Raw genomic sequence first — 20674 nt, forward strand, 5'->3', positions numbered from 1 at the left:
TTGAACTACCAGCCCTCTGGTTAGCAATCACATGCCTTAGGCACTGCATCACCAGAGCTCCTGTTGTTCAAATTTAGGCATCAACCACCAAAGCCAAAGATGAGGAAGTTGAAGATTTTTACCAACTTCTGCAGTCTGAAAGTGACCAAACATGCAATCGAGGTGTGTTAATTACCACTGGTGCTGGAATGCAAAAATTGGAAACAAAGAAGAATCACTGGTAGTTGGAAGATATGGCCTTGGGATTGAAATAACACTGGAGATTGCATGATAGAATTTTGTAAGACCAACAACTTATTCATTGCAAATATCTTTTTCAGCAACACAGATAGCAGCTGTACATGTGGACTTCACCAGATGGAGTACATGGGAATCCCATTTACTACATCTGTGGGACAGGTGATGGAGAAGCTCAGTATCTTTGGCCGAAACAAGGCCAGGAGCTGACTGTGAAACAGACCATCAATTGCTCATATGCATGCTCAAGCTGAAGTTGAAAACAAGTAAAATAAGTCCATAAGAGCCAAAATATGAGCTTGATTATATCCCTCCTGAATTCAGAGACCATCTAAAGAATAGACTTGATACATTGAACACCAGTGGAATTGTGGGATGACATCAAGAATATCATCCATGAAGAAAGCAAAAGGTCATTAAGAAGACACAAAAGGAAGGAAAGACCAAAATGGATGCCAGAAGAGACTCTGAAACTTGCCCTTGAGCAGAGAGTAGCTAAAGCAAATGAAAGAAATGACAAGATATAAGAGCTGAACAGAAGATTTCAAAGAGCAGCTCGAGAAGATAAAGTCAATTATTATAATGAAATGTGCAAAGACATGGAGTTAGAAAACCAAAAGGGAAGACCACGCTTGGCATCTCTCAAGCTAAATAAACTTAAGAAAAAATTTAAGCCTCGAGTTGCAATACTGAAAGATTCTATGGGCAAAATAATGAAATATGCGGGAAACATCAAAAGAAGATGGAAGGAATACACAAAGTTACTGTACCAAAAAGAATTGATTGATCCATTTCAGGAGGTGGCGTATGATCAAGAGCCAATGGTATTGAAGAAGAAGTCAAAGCTACACTGAAGGAATTGGCAAAAATAAAAAGGGTCCAGGAATTGACCCATTTGAGATATTTCAACAAACGGATGCCCTACTGGAGCCACTCACTTGGCTAAGCCAAGAGATTTGGAAGACAGCTACTTGGCCAGCTGACTGGAAGAGATCCATATTTGTACCCATTCCAAAGAAAGGTGATCCCACAGAATGTGGAAATTATTGAATAATATCATTAATATCACATGCAAGTAAAATCTTACTGAAGATTAGTCAAAAACAGTTGTAGAAGTATGTTGACAGAGAACTTCCAGAAATGCAAGTTGGATTCAGAAGGGGACATGGAATGAGGGATATCATTGCTGATATCAGGTGGATCTTGGCTGAAAGGAAGGAATACCAGAAAGATGTTTACTTGTGTTTTATTGACTATACAAAAGCATTAAATTGTGGATCATAACAAATGATGGATAACATTGAGAAGAATGGAAATTCCAGAACACTTCATTGTACTCGTGAGGAACCTGTACATAGACTAGGAGGCTGTCATTCAAACAGAACAAGGGGATACTGCATGGTTTAAAATCAGGAAGGGAGTGCATCAGGGTTGTATCCTTTCACCATACTCATTCAATCTGTATGCTGAGCAAATAATCCACGAAATTGGACTATATGAAGAAGAACATGACATCAGGTTTGGAGGAAGACTCATTAACAACCTACAATATGTGGATGACACAACTGTGCTTACTGAAAGCACTTGAAGCACTTACTGATAAAGATTGAAGACTACAGTCAGCAGTGTGGATTACACTTCAGTATAAAGAAAACAAAAATCCTCACAACTGGACCAATAAGCAGCATCACAATAAATGGAGAAAAGATTGAAGTTGTCAAAGACTTCATATTACTTGGTTCTACAATCAACACTAATGGAAATAGCAGTCAAGACATCAGACTACGTATTGTATTGGGTAAATATGCTGCAAAAGACCACTTTAAAATGCTGAAGAGTCTCCTTGAAGACTAAGGTGTGCCTAACCCAAACCATGGTATTTTCAGTCGCCTCATATGCATGTGAGAGCTGGGTAATAATAATAAGGAAGACCGAAGAGGAGGTGATGCTTTTGAGTTGTGGTGCTGGTGAAGAAAACTGAAAGTACCATGGACTGCTAAAAGAACTAGCAGATCTGTCCTGGAAGAAGTGCAGTCAGAATGCTCCTTGGAAACGAGAATGGCCAGATTTCGTTTCACCTCCTTTGGTCATAACGTACATAACAACAACAACAACAACAACAACTTTTGTCATGTTGTCAGAAGGGACCATTCCCTGGAGAAGGATATTATGCTTGGTAAAGTGGATGGTCAACCCAAAAGGGGAAGGCCCTCAATAAGAGGGATTGACACAGTGGCTGCAACAACGGACTCGGGTATAGCAAGGATTGTGAGGCTGGCATAGGACCGGGCAGTGTTTTGTTCTGTTGTACATAGGGTCGCTATGAGTCGGAGATGACTCGACAGCTAGTGGTGGGGCTAGAAGGTAATATTTTGAGGAGTGACTGAGAGAAGTGAGGAAATATATACAGTCTTTTTTAAAAGCATTTGGCTGTGAAAGAGAAAAGAAAAATAGAGTTGTATTGGGTGAGAGAGGGACTAGGTGAATACAATGAGGTTTGTGTTACTTCTCACTACAAGAGACTCAATATGTCTAGAGGCAGGTGACAAGGGACTAGTGGAGTGGTAAGAGTTGATAGTTCAGTTAAGAAGGGGGGTATTCAGTGGATCCTGGTCCTTAAGGAGGCAAATGGAAATGCAATTCAGAGCAGAGTTGACCACAAAATACATGGACAAGGGGAGAGGGTACTTGTACTACTCCAACAAAATAGAAGAAAGGATAGGTGTGGAGGCAAATTAACTGTGAAGGTGTGTTGTTGTTCTTATTATGTGCCCTCAAGTCGGACCCAACTCATAGCGACCCCTCCTTGGGTTTCTGAGGCAGTATCACTACAGAAGTTGATTGCCCAATCTTCCTTCCAAGGAGTGACTGGTGGGTTTGAACTGCCAGCCTTCTGGTTAGCAGTCAAGTGCCTTAGGCACTATGCTACCAGAGTGTGGTAGCAGGAAATTAAGGGATATCCTTTGTGGTGGTTTTGATTTCTCAAAAGTGAAATCAGCTATTGAGACTAAGTGGCAAGATGGTAGAGACCATGGTTTAAGATAAATGGAACAGATTTAAAATATCTGTATTCATTTCCTAAGGATGCTCTAATATGGTGCCATTAACTAAGTAGCTGAAGATGCAGAAACGTATTCTCTCACAGTTTTGGAGGTCAGGAGTCTGAAGTCAAGGCATTGGAAGGCCATGCTCTCTCTGAAGGCTCTAGAGAAGCACCTGTTCCATGCCTTTCTCTTAGCTTCTAATGTTGCTGGCAATCTTTGGCTTTACTCTGTTTGTTGATACAGCACTCCAATCTCTGCCTTCATTGTCACCATCATGTGGTATTTTCCCTTTGCATTTACCTGTCTTTGTGTCTCTTCATATAAGGGCACCAAACTAATTCCAAACTCACTGCTATCAAGTCAATTCAGACTCATAGCAGCTCCTTTTGGGTTTCTGAGGCAGTAAACCTTTATGGAAGTAGATTGACCAGTCTTCCTTCCATGGAGTGTCTGGTGGGTTTGAACCGCCAGCCTTCGTTAGCAGTCAAATGCCTTAGGCACTACACACCAGAGCTCCTTAAAAGGACACCTGTCATGGGATTTAGGGCCCACACTTCTCCAGTATGACCTCATCTTAACTAATTACATCTGCAAAGACCCTATTTCCAAATAGGGTCACATTCTGAAGTTCCATAAAGGACATGAATTTTGAGGGTACACTTTTTAACCCAGTGCAATACTGACTGTGGAGAAAGGGAGAGAAAGCTAAGGAACTTAGTGATAAGATAGAAACCAAAGACAACAGAAGAAAGGAAACAAAGTAAGGACAAAGATAATGAAGTATAATAATAGATTGTGGTAAGTCTGTTTCCCTTCTGAGGGTAAGCTACAGGAGCCTCTTCTTTTTCCACACAAGAGGATGTTTAATAAAGACCTCCCATTGCAAACAAAAGGAGAGGTATCTTTGTAAAACAGCAAGGGATAAAAGTTTAAAAACCACTAGCTCAACCATCTTTTTCTATCAAATCACTCAACTAGTCACAGCCATAACCTGACAGGAAATGCTCCTTTGAAACTACTAATAGAAGAGAAGATCAATTTCTACCCTTAGGTACCTGAGGAGAATGTATTCTGCATTATTTCATATTTCAACAGCTTCTTTAGCTTCATTGCCCCAGGAGGACTAGAAAACTGGCTCTCTACTTATTACTAATTTCTTGCCTGAGCTTTCTGGGCCTTGTGAAGATGAAAAAGCAGGAGAGAATGGGGAAGGGCCTGGCTTATTCTGCTGGGTGACTGTGAACTTTAGGAGAAAGGCCAAAGAAGAAAAGTTCATTGTGCCTATTTTTTTTAATAAAAATTCCTATTTAACAATACAGGGCCTCTAACAAAGTGTGAGCCATCTCTTGCTAAGAGTGACTGGCAAAAGAAATTAACCCCAGAGCAATACCACGTCACAAGGGAAAAAGGAACTGAACCGGTAAGCTGATTCACAGTTTTTCTGTTGAGGTGTGTGTCGGGTGAGGGGGGAATTGGAATTAGATCATTTACCAAACCTAACTCATCATCTCCTACTCTACACATCTGATCTCAGGGTATCACTGTCCTTCCAGTTGTAGAAACCAGACACTTCCCCTGGACACATCCCTCTCCACCCTCCATCACCTTGTCCTGTCTATTCTTCCTCCTAAATAGTCTTCAGATCCCACTTCTCTTTTCTCTGTTGCTCCTGCCTCCACACTAGTCCATGTTACCATCATCTCTCATTTGTCTTACTACAGTAGCTTCCTGTCTGTCCTGCTCACAATTGTTCTTGGTTTTCACCAACCCATTCTCCACATGGTCACTAAAGAGGTCTTTTGAAAACACAAATCTGACCACATCACTCCCCTTCTAATAGCCTTTCAGTGACTTCTTACAGCTTTCAAAACAAAGAGAAACATAATAAAATGGCTAGTAAGGCCCTATGGGATCTGCCCCCCACCCCTATACCCCACAACTTCAAATCTAGCCAGTTTTCCTCCTGATCTCAGCACTTCAGTCACACTGTCTTTTTTTCAGCTCTCAAATACCCTGGGCTCCCTTCTGTCTCCAGGCCTTCCTTCTCTTCTCCTATCAGCCATCCCTCTAATTAATTCATAGGTACCTTTTAGTTCACTTGAGCCCAAATCATACTTTTTCAGGGAAGTCTTTCCTACCTCAAGACAGATTTGCCTTTACTGGCATGTTTCCTTCATAGCATATCCCCTTATGCTATAGTAATGCAACACAACACACTGCTGTGGAGTCGAATCTAACTCATAGTGACCCCTCCTTGGGTTTCTGAGGCAGTATTACTATGGAAGTAGATTGACCAGTCTTCCTTCTGAGGAGTGGCTAGTAGGTTTGAACTGCCAGTCTTCTGGTTAGCAGTCAAATGCCTTAGGCACTAGGCCACCAGAGCTCCTTACGCTATAGTAGGCACTCAAATTTTTGTGACTGTTAAATGACTGTAGACTAAGAAGTAGAAACTTACCTAAGCTGTGTTCAACAATCTCAGCTTTCGTTAGTTTCCTGAGAAAACTACCCTCTGTTGTTCCTCATTATAATACCATTTTCTTATATCACTGTCTTTCTTAACAGGTGATCCATCTTAGACCCAAATAGATCCACTGGAATTTAGCTATTGAATTTTATTATCAGATCTTTTCAGTTGTGAGGCAGACTGCACAGAACGAACCATAGCACAGTGGTTTTGCAAAGTTGGAATATATTTATTCTTTATCAGTACCTACTGAATCCATGTAGCTATCCATGTGCATGTGGACTTATAATCATGGGCCACCCTCATCTTCTCCTTTACTAAAGTAATCAGAAAGGCCAGCAGATCCCATTCATTGCCTCTTGGGGCAATGAAGCTAAAGAGGCTGTCTCATAAAATACTATGTTTTGAAACTTCCTGTGGCTAAAATTTTAATAAAGTCTTTACTGGGGAAGAGGCTACATTAGCCATATTTTAGTAGCACAAGGGAGTCACATGAATGGTAGTTTGTGTGCAGTTGTGTATGCTCCCAGAATATTCTAAGCCAGCCCTAGTTTTGAGGTACAGAGCCAGGCAGAGTTTGGTATATATACAGAGCCTGGAGATGAGCTGCCAGATGTTTGGGAGAATAAATTGGTGGGCTTCTTAAACAGATGGTGCAATATACTCTGCACATTTGGCCATTTTACAAAATGAGCATCATCCATTATTTTAACTAATGTTATAAATCCCTTGCAGTCGAGCCATTCCCACATTTAACTTTCAGAATACTGCAGAATTATAAGCCTTAGTTAACTTCAATGGGCTGAGGAAAGAGAAGTAAAACAACTAAGCTTTCTAGTTGATGACTCAAAATTAAAATTCAGTTACATGTGTTTTTGTTGGGCAGCAGTAATATGCTAACATTATGGCATTGGGTTGCTAACCAGGAAGTCACTGGTTCAAACACACCAGACATTCTGTGGGAGAAAGACAAGGCAGTCTGCTTCCATAAAGATTTACAGCCTTGGAAACCCTATAGGAATTGTTATGAGTCAAAATTGACTTTATGGCAGTGGGTTTATGCTAAGTATTGGAAAAACAGTAGAGAAATATTAACAAATTCTTACCATGAAAAGTTTACAGTCTGGCTGAGCAGTAACTAAAAGTTAAGTATCAATAGACAGTTCTTATGATGTAGGTTCTTCTCTGTCTGCCCTCCACATTCATGCTCCACATGTGTTATCCTGCTCTGAGCTCCAGGAATAGTAACCAGGCTCCCTTGCCCTCTGGCTGTTGATTTGAGTTCTGTGAGTGGGAGGTGCCAGTGAGATCATTGGGCAGGATAGAGAAGTCAGATCTAAGGTCCTCCCTCTAGGCTGCAGGTTGCCAGTGGCTGTGTTGCTCTACTACAGGATGTACATCCAGCCAGGCAGCTCTCAACTACCACTGCAGCCTTACTGAGTTCTGAAGACTGTTCTTTCTATTGTCTCACAGGCATAGTAGTGGTAGCGTGTCCTCAAGGTCACTAGCCCAGCGTGCTTCACTATTCCATGTTGGTTTCCATTGGCCCCCACCATTGTAGATGGTCTTGCATCCAGTCATCTGCATTCATCTGCATTCTGAGTGTTTCATCTATTTCTAACAAGTGTGCTGTATTCACAAGATCAGAGAAAGGAGAATTCTCATTGGTTCAGATAAACCTTGAAAATCCAAGGCGTATCACAGATGTCATTCTGCCTGTGACCCTGTCCTCCCTCCTCTCAGTACAGCCAGTTACTTCAGTTCTTCCTTCTAAATAATTCTTGAATTGATCCTCCACTACTTCTGCTCTAGCTAAATCCAGGCCTGCATTTGTGGTCTTCTGAGGATTCTTTGCCTTCAGTGTCTTGTTCCTGATCCAGTCTATTTTTCTCATGGATGCCAAGTGATGTTTCTAAAAACTCTGATTATGTGCACACTCAGTTTAAGATTTTCCAGTGGCTTCTCATTTTCATTGGGACAGAGTTTAAATTCATTTTGAAAAGCAAAAATGTCATTTTGATGACTAAAGTGCCTGACCAAAACCATGGTCTTCTCAGTTGCCTCATATGCATATGAAGGCTGGACAATGAAAGAGAAAGAACAAAGAAGAACTGGTGCATTTGAATTGTGGTGTTGACGAAGAATATCGAATATACCATAGACTACCAAAAGAATGAACAAATTAGTCTTAGAAGAAATACAACCAGAATGCTTCTAAGAAGCGAAGATGGTGAGACTTTGGCTCGCTTACTTTGAATACATCATCAGGAAAGACCAATTGCTGGAAAAGGACATCATGGATGGTGAAGTAGAGGGAAAATGAGACAAACCCTCAGTGAGGTGGATGGACACAACAGCCACAGCAATGGACTCAAACACACCAACGATTATGAAGATGGCACAAGACCGGGAAGTGTTTCATTCTGTCATACATAAGTTTGCTGTGGGTCAGGCCTAACTCAACAGGAACTAGCAACAATAGCAGCCAAAGCCCAGTGTGAACTAACCCCTTCCTGCCTTTCCAGTTTCATCTTTCTCCCTTCTCCCCCTTGCCTTGTTCTGTCACATGGGTCTTGTTCAAGCCCATCTGCATTTCTGAAATACTTTTCCATTTCTTCATCTAATTAACTCTTACCCAATCTTCAAAACTCAGTTTTGTCGTTTTTCTATAATAATTATCAACACTTGTGAAATTGAAAAATCAATATTATTAAAAGCTTAAAAAAAAAAAAACAAAACCTGATCTCATACACTACCTGGTACAGAAAGTCTTTGTAGAAACACCCTTAGTAGTGAAGGGCACTGTTGTTGTTGTTGTTGTTGTTGTTATCTGCTGTCAAGTCAGACCCAACTCATAGTGACCCCTCCTTGGGTTTCTGAGGCAGTATCACTATGGAAGTAGATTGCCCGACCTTCCTTCCAAGGAGTGGCTGGTGGGTTTGAACCGCCAGCCTTCTGGTTAGCAGTCAAATGCCTTAGGCACTACACTACCAGAGCTCCTAGTACACTGGTGCTACCCAAACTCCATGCTGATCTCTCTATCATGGCTGTTATTACACGGTATTATAACTGTCCCTGGATGGTGCAAACAGTTAATGAATTCGTCTGCTAACCAAAAGGTTAGGGGTTTGAGTCTTCCCACAGGTGTCTACCCAGATCATCTACTGCTGAAAAATCAGAAATTTAAAATTCTATGGAAAACAGTTCTACTCTGACACACGGGGTCACCATGAGTCATATTGGAACTTTGATGGCAATTATTTATGTTCTTTTTTAAATGATAAATGTTGGCTCATTTGTCTTCTTCCCAACTAGGTAGCAAATTCTTTTAGCACAGGAGCTGTGGTTTTATTTTTTCCATATTTGCAGCATTAGCACCCAGCCCAGTCAGTATATAGTAGCTTTTCAAGTAAATACTAGAATGAATGAATGAGGTAGAAGTTTAATGTAGCCCTGAATAAGTAATATGACTTATCTAAAATTGAGAGCCATCAGACAAGGAGGCAGGGGATAGGTGCCATCTCACAGAATATGTTGGCTAGGGATTACTTTGCATTTTGAATATTTCTTTTTACTTACTGTGATACCAGTTCTCTGTCACTTCCTTTGCCCAACTGTACCCTGTAATGACAAAATGATCATTTGAATTTATCAGACTATCTGGATCCTGTGGATGGCTTTTCTAGATCTTCATAACAGAACTTCATCTTCATTACAGATGCAAATTAATGCCAGTGTTGGGAGCAAGCATTCAAGGGGGACAGGCCATAAAGAGACCAGCTTACTACTGCTCAGATTTCTGCAGCCAAGTTTGAAGTTTGTAAAGAGGGAAAAATCCAAGTGTGCCCAGATGGTAGGCTCACTAGGTTAATTTGAAATTGTCCATTATGCAGCTCACTGAAAATGTAGTTAGTACTACCACAGGGAATTTGTACGTCGGACCTGCGGAGTTTTTGAGATGGAAAGCCTGGAGAAAGCAGAAGGTTCCAGCTTCTTTACTGAGTCAGCCTGGTGACTTGGTGAGCCATTCCATGCTTTGGATTCTTCTCCGTAAGATGGCATAATGCTTACCACCAGACACTGGAAGTGAATTTTCATAATTAGCCTGTGCAAGTGCCCCCCTTTCAGTAGAGGAGATAGTGAAAAGACTTGGGCAAAACTGGGATTTTTTTTGTATAATGCAATCCAGTTTCTAAAATAACATTTTAAAAATATTGACCTGGCTCACTCATTGCCTCAAGTCTCCTTTTGTTCCTCTTGGAATACGTTTGAAAACCTGCACACTCTTTTGTTCTAACAGTTTATTTATTTGATTATGGTTTGGGTGAAAGTTAACGGAGTAACTTTGTTTCTCATTCAACCATTTATATGCTTTTTGTTTCCTGCTATCTGTTGCAGCTCCTTAAATGTAACAGCACTTTTCCCACTTCCTCCCAGGTTCCTCGTTCCATTTGTCCTTCTTTCCTGCACCTTCCTGCCTTCTGAGCTTTGTTTTTGGACAGATGCTTTCCTTTTAGTCTCATAGGCTTGATTATTCTGAGGAGCATGTACCTCTCGAGGGTTACTGTTCTCTGCATAGGCCTGTGTATTGTTTGGCTGAAAACTGATCCCCGGTGGTTAGGTTCAGTTCCAAGTTTGAAGGGTGACTAGGGGCCGTAGTCTTGGAGGTTCTACCAGTCTCCATCAGACCAATAAGTTAGGTCTTTTTTGTGATTTTTAGTTTTGTCCTACATTTTTCTCCCACTCTGTCCAGGACCTTCTATTGTGATCCCGATCAGAATGAAAACCTGCGAACTCTTTAAGCGACAGTTAAGATAGTAATTTCATGTAAGAAGTAACTTAGGCACTAGGAGAATCTAGCTTATTGTTTAACATTTATTAAGTGTCCAGTGTCCTAAACACCACATGAACATATCATCTCCTGATCTCACTGATTTGTACTTTTCATGTATTTATAGTCTATCTTTAATTGGAGATTTCAAAGTGTTTCAAGCAGTGGACTGGATTCCTATGGAATGTAATCTTTTGGAGTGGAGACTGAAATCTCACACAGTCACAGAGGATGAGGCTGTTGTCTTGCTTTTTTTTTGCTGACTTTGATGTTCTTAGATGAAAGGTGCTATATAAATACAAAGCATGCTTCATTCATAATTTGAATATTTGGCACAATAAAGGCTGGGTTGTAAAAAAGCCTGCAGCCTGCTTCCTTGGGTGTGTTGTAATTTACTCTCTTGGTGATAGTTGTACTTCTCAAGTTAATAAAGAGATTCCTTGATTTGGGGACTTGTCTTTGTATCATCTCTGCTGCTGTTGTAAGAAACCTGAAACATGGTGTATCTAATTTACTTTCAGCCTTTCAGTGGGATGTATTTGAATAACAAGGAGTCAGGAATGTATCACTGTGTGTGCTGCGATAGCCCACTCTTCAGGTAAGTTAAAGAATAAAGAGGCAACAATGGCAAACAAACCTTTCATATAGCTCTATTTCGCTGAGGTCTTGGGAAAGTAAATGCCTTCTTATTTGGCATCATTGCTTTAAGGAGAGCTATTCATATCCCTGTTTTCATTGTTTCTAGCATTTAGAGCTGTTAACAAAACTTCTTAGCTTATTATATTCTTTCCTTCTGTATCCCTGAGAAATAAGTACAAGAAAAACTTGGTGGGCACTGTAAGATAAAGCTATTAGAATATTTTAGACAGAAAGTATTTCAAAAAGAATCTAAACCATAATTGTATTTGCTTGACCATGTGATTAAAACTGTATCTCTCCCCAGGAAAATGGGTTTATAACTTAATTTAGGAAATGTAGAGTTCTGTGAGGATAAAATCCCCACAATACTTGACAGTAGTGCATGCCATGCCCTCTTCTATGTAGCTAAGAGTAAATTTAATTGTCCGTTGATTTCAAAGCCTCTTTTAAGTCAATCAGCATCTGAAATCTCTCAACAAAGGCTTTTTTGTTTAGACATGCAGGAAACAGTCTAAAAAAAGTAGATTTGACGAGGGAAAAAGGAAAACATCTTTGAAGTCCTGTTTTTCAGAACATCAAAGATGTTTTCCTTTCTTGTGCATCTACCCTAAATTGGTTTAGAATAAAACATAAATCAAGCCAGCTTTGTGAATCTTCCATTAGGCAATACTTCATTTTGTCCTTTGGGCTTTGAGCAACTGGGTTTCCCTGGCCAGTTGCTAATGTGGGCTGCATTAGGAAAGCCAGACCTCTCCCTTTAAGTACGAAGAGTGATTAGGATTGATTTTCCTTCATGCTTACTGAAGGGCAGGCCTTTGCCAGATCCACTCGCTGTCAGTGGCCTGTGTGGAGATAGTTGAGATGGCTTTCGGCCCAGGATGGCATGGCATAAACCCAGAGAAGTAGGTTCATTGTTATTCAGCAAAACGTGCAACTGTTATTTTGGGGGCATTAATAATTCCTTGACCTTTGGTTCTGTTAAAGAGGAGAAGTAGGACTTTGAGATGGTCTACCTGCTTTTAGCCAAAGAACTATATTGTAAAAGTATAAAAGTCTGCCTTATTACTATGTATTCATCACACAAAATTGCTGTCTTTGGACTGTGACAACGAAAGATGAGAAGTCATCCTTGTAAGATGGCACTCCAAGATTTTATTCTTTTCTTTTTCTTTCCTTCATTGGTGTTTCATTTTCTGCATCACTAAAGATAAGGCCTTCTTAACTACTTGTACTTACTCTCTCCACCACCCAGGTTCATTCATAGAATCACAGAATGTTAAAGCAAGAAGGGACATGAAAGACTTAGAGCAGGTCTGTCCAATAGAATTCTCTGATGGAAATATTCTAGATCTGCACTGTTCAGTACAGTAGCCATTAATCACATTTGACTATTGAGCACTTAAAATGTGACTAGTGCAACTGAGGAGCTGAAATTTTTTTTTAAACTTAAAATGCTACATGTGCCTAGTGGCTACTGTATTATCACAGTGCTAGTTCAAAGGAGCTCTAGTGGCATAGTGGACAAGGCATTTTGCTACTAACCAGAAGGTCAGTGGGTCACACCCAACAGCCGCTCTGTGGAAGGACGATGGGGCAATCTGCTTCTGTAAAGATTTACAGCCCTGGAAACTCAATGGGTTGCTATGAGTCAGAATGGACTTGAGAGCATTGAGTTTTTGTTTTTGAATCCAAATTAGGGACATTAAATGACCAATCCCAAGTTAACTGAGGTAGTGAAGTAGATAGGACTAATAAGAAAACCAGCTGATTCTCCAAAAGCTGTTTACCAAGTAGCCAGTTTGCTTAATTGCCAATTCACCTACACTGCTTTTTTTTAACTAAAAATTTTCCGTCTCATTTTCGTCAGGATTTTTTAGTTTGTTTCTGTCTCAGCTTCCTGCTGCAGCTGAGACTGGGAGAAATAAGAAGAATTTATTCTTTTGATCATTTATGTTCCAGAGCATAATTTCCTTAAAGACACATGGCAGTGTGGTAGAAACTGGCTGCCTGGGTGCACCTCCTGGCTCCACTGCTGTGACCTTGGGCAATGTTCATAACCTCTTTGTGCCTTGCATTCCTCGCTTGTAAAATTAGGATAATACTCACAACTCCAAACCAAACTCACTGCCGTCGATTCGGAACCAACTCATGGTGACCCCTCCTTGAGTTTCTGAGGTAGTATCACTACGGAAGTAGATCGCCCAACCTTCCTTCCAAGGAGTGGCTAGCGGGTTTGAATTGCCAGCCTTCTGGTTAGCAGTCACATGCCTTAGGCACTATGCCACCAGAGGTCCTTAGGATAATAATTGTACCAAATTAATAAGGTTGTTGGGAGGATACAGTGAGCTATGAATTAATACATGGAAAGCATCAGAGCAGTGCCTGACACATGACAAGCACGGAGTGTTGTTGTTGGGAACCGTCAAATTGATTTTGACTCATAGTGACCCCACGTAACAGAGTAGGACTGTCCCATAGGTTTTGTAGGCTGTAATTTTTATAGGAGCAGTTCACCTGGTCTTGTTCTGGCTCTGATGGGTTTGACCACCAACCTTTGGATTGTTGTTGTTGTTGTTATGTGCCATGGAGTCAGACCTGAGTCATAGCGACCCCTCCTTGGATTTCCAAGATGGTATCACTATGGAAGTAGATTGCCCAACCTTCCTTCCAAGGAGTGGCTGATGGGTTTGAACCACCAGCCTTCTGGTTAGCAGTCAAGTGCCTTAGCCACTATGCTATCAAAGCTCCTTTGGATTAAAGCTCTGTAAATACTCAATACATGTTAGCAATTATATATTCTTAGAGATAGATCCTTCTTGGGGCTTTATTCATAAATATACATTTGATAATAAAGAAGTCTTGAGAATATATTCTAATTAATGAGAATATATAAATGAAGAGTATATTCAGGAGTTCTCTTCCTAATGAATAGTCTTATGACTATATTCTTGTTTTGCCTGTTAGTCTTCACTCCACCCTCACCCCCACCCCAGTCTCCAACCTCAGTAGTAGGGAGCATAGACAAAGAAAAAGCATTTGTAAAATGCCTGTACAAAGTCAAAATGGAGTGAAAAAATCGGTTGACCAGACTAAACAGTTAAACTAGTAAATGCAGGGACCATTCCCCCTTGCTGTCTGCACCTACTGGGGCTGATTCCTACCTTCAGACATTCCTTCACACTGCACCCACCTCCTGGAATTTGCTTACCCCCAATGTATGCTAATTTAAGTTCTACTTATTCTTCAAGCTCCAGTTTCTCCACAGCCTTCTTTGATAGCACACTTTTTTTTTTCTGTTCCAAATTGCTGTTAATTTGTCATCAGTACCACACAATTTAGGATTTAATTATTCTTTTATTAGCTCAAATATTGTGTTTGATTGAAGAGAGATAAAAACATAAGATTCTTGAGGTCCTGGGCCATCTTAAACTTCTTATACACACCTCCTGGAGGTGGTTATTAAGTAATTCTTGATTGATTGATGAATAATATCTATCCTACATTCCTTAATAGCAGTAGAAGTGTTTGGAATATTAAATGAAGTAAAGTTATGAAATTATTATATAAATGTAAGGAAAGTAGCTACCACTGCTGAGCACTTACAACATACCAGGCACTGTGATCAATACTTTGCAAGAAATCCCTACACTCCAATGAGGAAGTTATTAATTCACTATTTAATAGAGGTGGAGACTGCAACTTACGGTCTTTAAGTAATTTGCTTAAGGTCACACATACAGTAATTGACCATGCTGGGAGCCCAATGCTTGGCTTCTGTGCTTTGCTGCTTCTCAGAAAAGGAGGCATTTCAACCATGGAAGAGCATACATGAGGTCTTCACATATATCCTTTCATTCCCTCCTCTCAGCAACTCCGGGAGGTATTGTTACTCTTCTCCTTTCACTTGAGCAAACTGAGACTTAGGAAGATTAAATAACTTGCCCTGGGTTCTGCCATTAGTAAGCTGCCAGCCAAAATATGAACCCAGGTCTTTGGAACCCCAAAGCCCACACACTCTGTAGTCTACAGTTCCATAAACCACTTGGGCAGCACTGTATCACTGGGCACCATCCCCATCTGGTGGCTGCTTTCTGAATTATAGTTATAAATCCCCAAGAAGACATGAGCAGCCTCAACAGGGATACCCTGGCCATTTTAAGGACAGCAGCTCTGAGCTCTCTTCCAAAGCCTTGTTTCCAGCCACATCTGCTAGACTTAACCACACTCCTGTTTATGATCCTATAGCCGTTGGAATGAATGTAGTACATATTCTTGGATAGCTGCTGACGCTCCACATCAGAGAGCTTTAAAGGAGGGCTTCAGGGTCAAGAACACTTTCCGGGATTTTAAACTCTCCTAGAGACTCTAGACTGTCATTAACCTTGGGATTATGTGATGCTGCCCCTTGCCTGCTTGCTCTCTTTCCTTTCCCTCTCCCCCATGAGCCAATTCTGAAAGTGTTAATTTATTAAAACCTATTGTGGAATATCCTATTTCATGGTCACACATCTTGAAATAGAAGGAAACTGAGAGCCTAATTTTAGGTCACTGATAACTTAACATCTTGATGCCCTACATGTCACAAGTAACTAGGTAAGGTTTAAAGACCTTATGTGTGCCCCTGCCCACCCCACCCCACCCCCAATAAACAGAAATTCCACTTAAGATGTTAAGGTTGTCAGTTATGACTGGGTGCCTCTTCTGTTGATTTGGGGGCTGTGGAATTTCCAGAAATGAAAGAAAAACAAAAGAAATAAATGTATAGCAAAACTAAACAAACATAAGAGTAAATGAGAAGAGATCCATAATGGTTTTAATTTTTTAAGGGAGTGCTTTATCATCTGCTAATCATTTAAATATATATTGGATTTCTAATTGGCCTTAACAGTTAGGTTCTCAGTCTTAAATTTTATATATTGGGGCTCTTCTATTACTTTGTAAAATCTCCAGATTCTGTTAATTGCATCAATAAAGGTTTATTGTTTCCCATAAAGTGTTTTAATGGTTTTTTATTAGTCTTAGATTCATTCATTTTTTTTTTTGGTAATTTATTATATTCATAATTTTCTGTCAAAAGTCCTTTAATGATCACTAGTTTATATATAGGAGCTCTGGTAGCATAGTGGCTAAGGCACTTGACTGCTAACCAGACGGCTGGCACCCACCAGCCACTCCTCGGAAGGAAGGTTGGGCAATCCTACTTCTGTAGTGATACTGCCTCGGAAACTCAAGGAGGGGTTGCTATGAGTCGGGGCCGACTCGATGGCAAACAACAACAACAACAACAGTTTATATATATGCTGAGGGTAGAAATGCTGAGGGTGATTAAAATATACTTGTGTTTTTTCCTGGGCCAGAGTAGTTTTGAGTGAATAATTTTGAATCCTTAGAAAAAAGTTACAAAGAACCCAACCTCATTGTGCACTTAGACTCTCAGCTCTCAAATTTCATGAATATTTGTTATTAACAATAATAGTGATGTTAAAAAAATAATAGCTATTAAGTATTACACTATGATAAACACATTAAATACAGAAATTATCTCCAGTTAATCCTCTCAGCAATCCTTGGAGGTAATAATGCCATTTCTATTCTATAGATAAGGACATTTGTAGTCTATAGATAAGAGGATTTAAAAGAGTAAATAATTTACCAAGGTCACACAGATGTCCCAGACAAAGCCTGGATTCACACCCAAATTTCAGATGGCAAAGTGCTTACTCCTGCTATACCTGTACCTGTGGTTCTCAAAATGTGGTCTGAGGATCCCAGAAGGTCTCTGGGACTTTTTTTCTGGGATCTAAGAAGTTCTTTTTTTTTCCAACTACATACTCATGTGAGGCCAAATTGTGTTCAAATATTTCAACAAACCAACATTGCAACAGATTGAATGCAAAAGCACATATGAGGATTCAGCTGTCTTTTATTAAGCCAGACATTAGAGAGATTTGCACAATGCAAAACAATGCATTTTTCTATCTAAATGTTTGTTTCATTTTGGAAAATAGTTATTTGTCATATTATTACGTTAGCATGTAGTGAAATTACTTATATTTAAAAATAATTTCATATATTTTTTAAAATTCTAATTTCTAATTTTAATATTTGCAAACCATGTAAACAAAAGCTCTTAGAGAGCGTCAATAATTTTTTAGTATAAAGGAGTCCTAAGACCAGTTATACTATATTATTTCTGCTGGGGTTTGAGCTCTTAAACTGAGCTTTCTTCTGTGTTCATTGTCTGAGAATTTATTTGCCATCTTCTTTGCTCAGTTTTTTGCAGGGTTTAACATTCAATTATTCTCTTCCTTAGATAGGTAGAGCTATCTCCCTGCCATTTAAAATAAAAAATCTGTTTTCCTAGGGCCATGTAAAAAAAAAAAAAAAAATCCCACTGCCATGGGGTTAATCCCAACTTATAAAAGCCCTATAGGACAGAGTAGAACTGCCTCACAGGATTTCCAGAACCAGACTGCCACATCTTTGTCCTGCTGGGTTTGAACCAACAACCTCTTGGTTAGCAGCCCTGCACTTTACCACTGATTCAGCAGGACTCCTGCATATAAGCTTGCTTAAGTAGTACGTAAGGAGCTTGTATTTCAGAGCACTTAGAGAATAGGTCTGTAGTGAGTAAATTTACTTGTTGCCCTTTCCCTTCTCTTGCCAGTTCCTCTGGCCTTCCCCAGCCTTCAGCATCATTAGCATGTGTGGCACTTCCCCTGGAGGGTTCAGGCTTCATGACAGTGATTGACTAAGGGTACCCAGGCTTATTTATTAATATTAATAACATGGCTAATATTTGTGAACACATACCATGTGCCAGGCATGGTGCTATAAACTGTGCTCCACAGACTATCAACAGCTCTGTAAGATAGATACTATTATTATCCCCATTCTACAGATGAAAAAACTGAGGCTTAAGTTAAGAGCTTAACTTCTCTAACCACATAACTAAGAAGTGGCAGAGGCAGCTTCTGAATCCCTGTAAGCAGTCATGCTCATGTGTTTAGGTAAAGCCTGAAATTCTTGTTGGTAAAAATGGCTATTTCATCAGACAGAGCTTGTGCTTCTCTGATACACCAAGATTACGAGGACCTGTTATGACCACTAGTACTTAATTTTTATTTCCTCCTCCCCCAGTTCTACTGTTAGAATGCATGGATTTGATCCTAATATGCAACCCAGTTCACAAAGCTCCCAGTGGTCTTAGATCCTTGTCAAACGTTAACAAAGAAGCCTTTACCATCAAAGGAACAAGAAACTCATTGTGATGAGACAATGTCCTTAATAGTGAAGGTGCAGTGGGAAAAATTCCTGTGGAACTGAATGTTGAAGTAGCTAGGCTTGGAATCTGGCAGAGGGGTGAGGGAATCAGATCCTGCTCAGTAGAAAAATGAGTTGGAACATAAAATGCTCTTTGTGTGTTATTAACGGGCTCTGTAGCAGCTGTGTTGTTGTGAATGTCTTCTACAGTTCTGAAAAGAAGTACTGCTCTGGCACTGGGTGGCCTTCATTTACTGAGGCTCATGGTACATCTGGCTCTGATGAAAGTAACTCAGGGATCCTGAGATGTCTGGACACCTCATTAGGATCTGCTCGCACAGAGGTTGTCTGCAAGCAGGTGAATTTTTTTGTTTCATTTTGTTTTCTCTAAGGTCTCAGGTGTCACAAAGAGCTCTCTTATTCTTGGTATATCTAGTGTTATTCCACGGGGGTACATTTGTCATTAAAACACATTGAGCTTCTATTCATGCTGATAATATTCCACTTCTCTCCCATAATTCTCAACACTGTAAATAAGAGAGAAGGAGCTCTGGTAGCATAGTGCTGAAGACATTTGACTGCTAACCAGAAGGTTAGTGGTTCCAACCCACCAGCTGTTCCACAGAAGGAAGATGAGGCAATCTACTTCTGTAAAGATTTACTGCATTGGAAACCCAATGGCAGTTGCTATGAGTCAGAATCGACTCCATAGCAGTGGGTTTGGTTTGGTTATTTTTGGTAGATAAGAGAAAAAGGCTATTTGGGCCCCTCTCTGAAGTGGCCTTAATTCTAGCTTTCCATGGAAGTGGGAACTGAATTAGGATCTGAAGGAAAGAGTTGGCCCTTCACATTCTTATAAGAAGTAACAGCAGGGGCCAACGTGGTTGGTATCAATCTGACTTCTTCCTCAGTCTGCAGTGTCTCATCAACAGGCAGAGCAATCTTCAGGGCATTGCTCCTTCTGTGAGAAAGTGGCTTAAATCCAGACAGCAAACTTATTTTGATATCCTTGAGTGTTCAAATGTTCTGACTCAACCAGTTGCCAATGAGTCAATTCCAACTCACGGCAACTCCATGTTTGTCACAGTAGAAATGTGCTCCACACACTTGATTTTTTCAGAATTAGACTACCAGACCTTTCTTCCAAGATGCTTCTGAGTGGACTCAAACTTCCAGCCTTTCAGTTAGCAGCTGAGTGTGTTAACCATTTGCACCCAGGGACTCCTGTCTAACTTATGAGCTTTACAAACAACAAGGGCAAGCAGATAAAGATATCATAGTCATAGTCTTGCCTTCAATTAAAAAATAGTAACACCCTAACCACAACAACTGATATTATGAGTGCTTAGTGTATACCTCAAGGAGCTCTGATAGCATAGTGCCTAAGGCACTTGACTGCTAACCAGAAGGCCAGCAGTTCAAACCCACCAGCCACTCCTCAGAAGGAAGATGAGGCAATCTACCTCCATAGTGATACTGCCTTGGAAACCCAAGGAGGGGTCGCTATGAGTCAGGGCCGACTCTACGGCACATAACAACAACAACAACAGTGTATACCTCAAGAACTATATAAGCTTTATATTCATGTCAGTTAATCATCAGAGCAGCCCTGTTAGGTAGATGTAATTATTATCCCCATTTTATTGATAAGTAAACTAAGACCAAAGTTAAATAACTTGTCACTGGTAAAGTAGACATATTTACTATTACTATACTCTGCATTCTTTCTTAATCAAATTCTGATGTGATAGACTGTCTTCCCCTCACAAATATTAAACACTAGAGTAGGGTGGCCATGTGGACTTTATGTGTCTGGTATGTAAAGAGCTTTGCTTCATTTGAGGAACTGACAGAGGTTTCTTTCCTTTTCAGTGTGAAGCTCATCTTGGCCATGTGTTTCCTGATGGACCTGGGCCTACTGGTCAGAGGTTTTGCATCAACAGTGTGGCTCTGAAGTTTAAACCAAGTAAACACTGATTATCTCTGGACACTCTTTCATTTACATCCTTGATGTAATAAGCATGCATAAGAAGATTTATTTACTATAAAATAAGGCTAAGTTTGCTACTGGAACCAAGAGAGTCACAGCTTCTCTTATTTATTTACCTGAAATCAGATGAACCCTGACCCCTGCTTTGATTGTGATTTCACACAATGACAAAAGGGTAGCCATTGATTTCTATAGGCTTTGCCTGG

General features: G+C 40.2%; 1 protein-coding gene across 1 annotated transcript in view; it reads left to right on the forward strand.

Moving 5' to 3' along the window:
* Window positions 1-20455, forward strand: part of MSRB2 (methionine sulfoxide reductase B2) — a 26844-nt gene extending 6389 nt beyond the window's left edge. The window contains exons 2-5 of the mRNA XM_007936410.2: window positions 4601-4701; window positions 11098-11174; window positions 18689-18836; window positions 20351-20455. Of these exons, the coding sequence (XP_007934601.1) occupies window positions 4601-4701; window positions 11098-11174; window positions 18689-18836; window positions 20351-20455 (431 nt within the window). The remainder of the gene's footprint in view (window positions 1-4600; window positions 4702-11097; window positions 11175-18688; window positions 18837-20350) is intronic.
* Window positions 20456-20674: the final 219 nt, after the last annotated feature.

This window comes from Orycteropus afer, unplaced genomic scaffold, assembly GCF_000298275.1.
Source record: "Orycteropus afer afer isolate SDZICR_OR568_19922 unplaced genomic scaffold, OryAfe1.0 scaffold00035, whole genome shotgun sequence".
Taxonomy (NCBI): Eukaryota; Metazoa; Chordata; class Mammalia; order Tubulidentata; family Orycteropodidae; genus Orycteropus; species Orycteropus afer.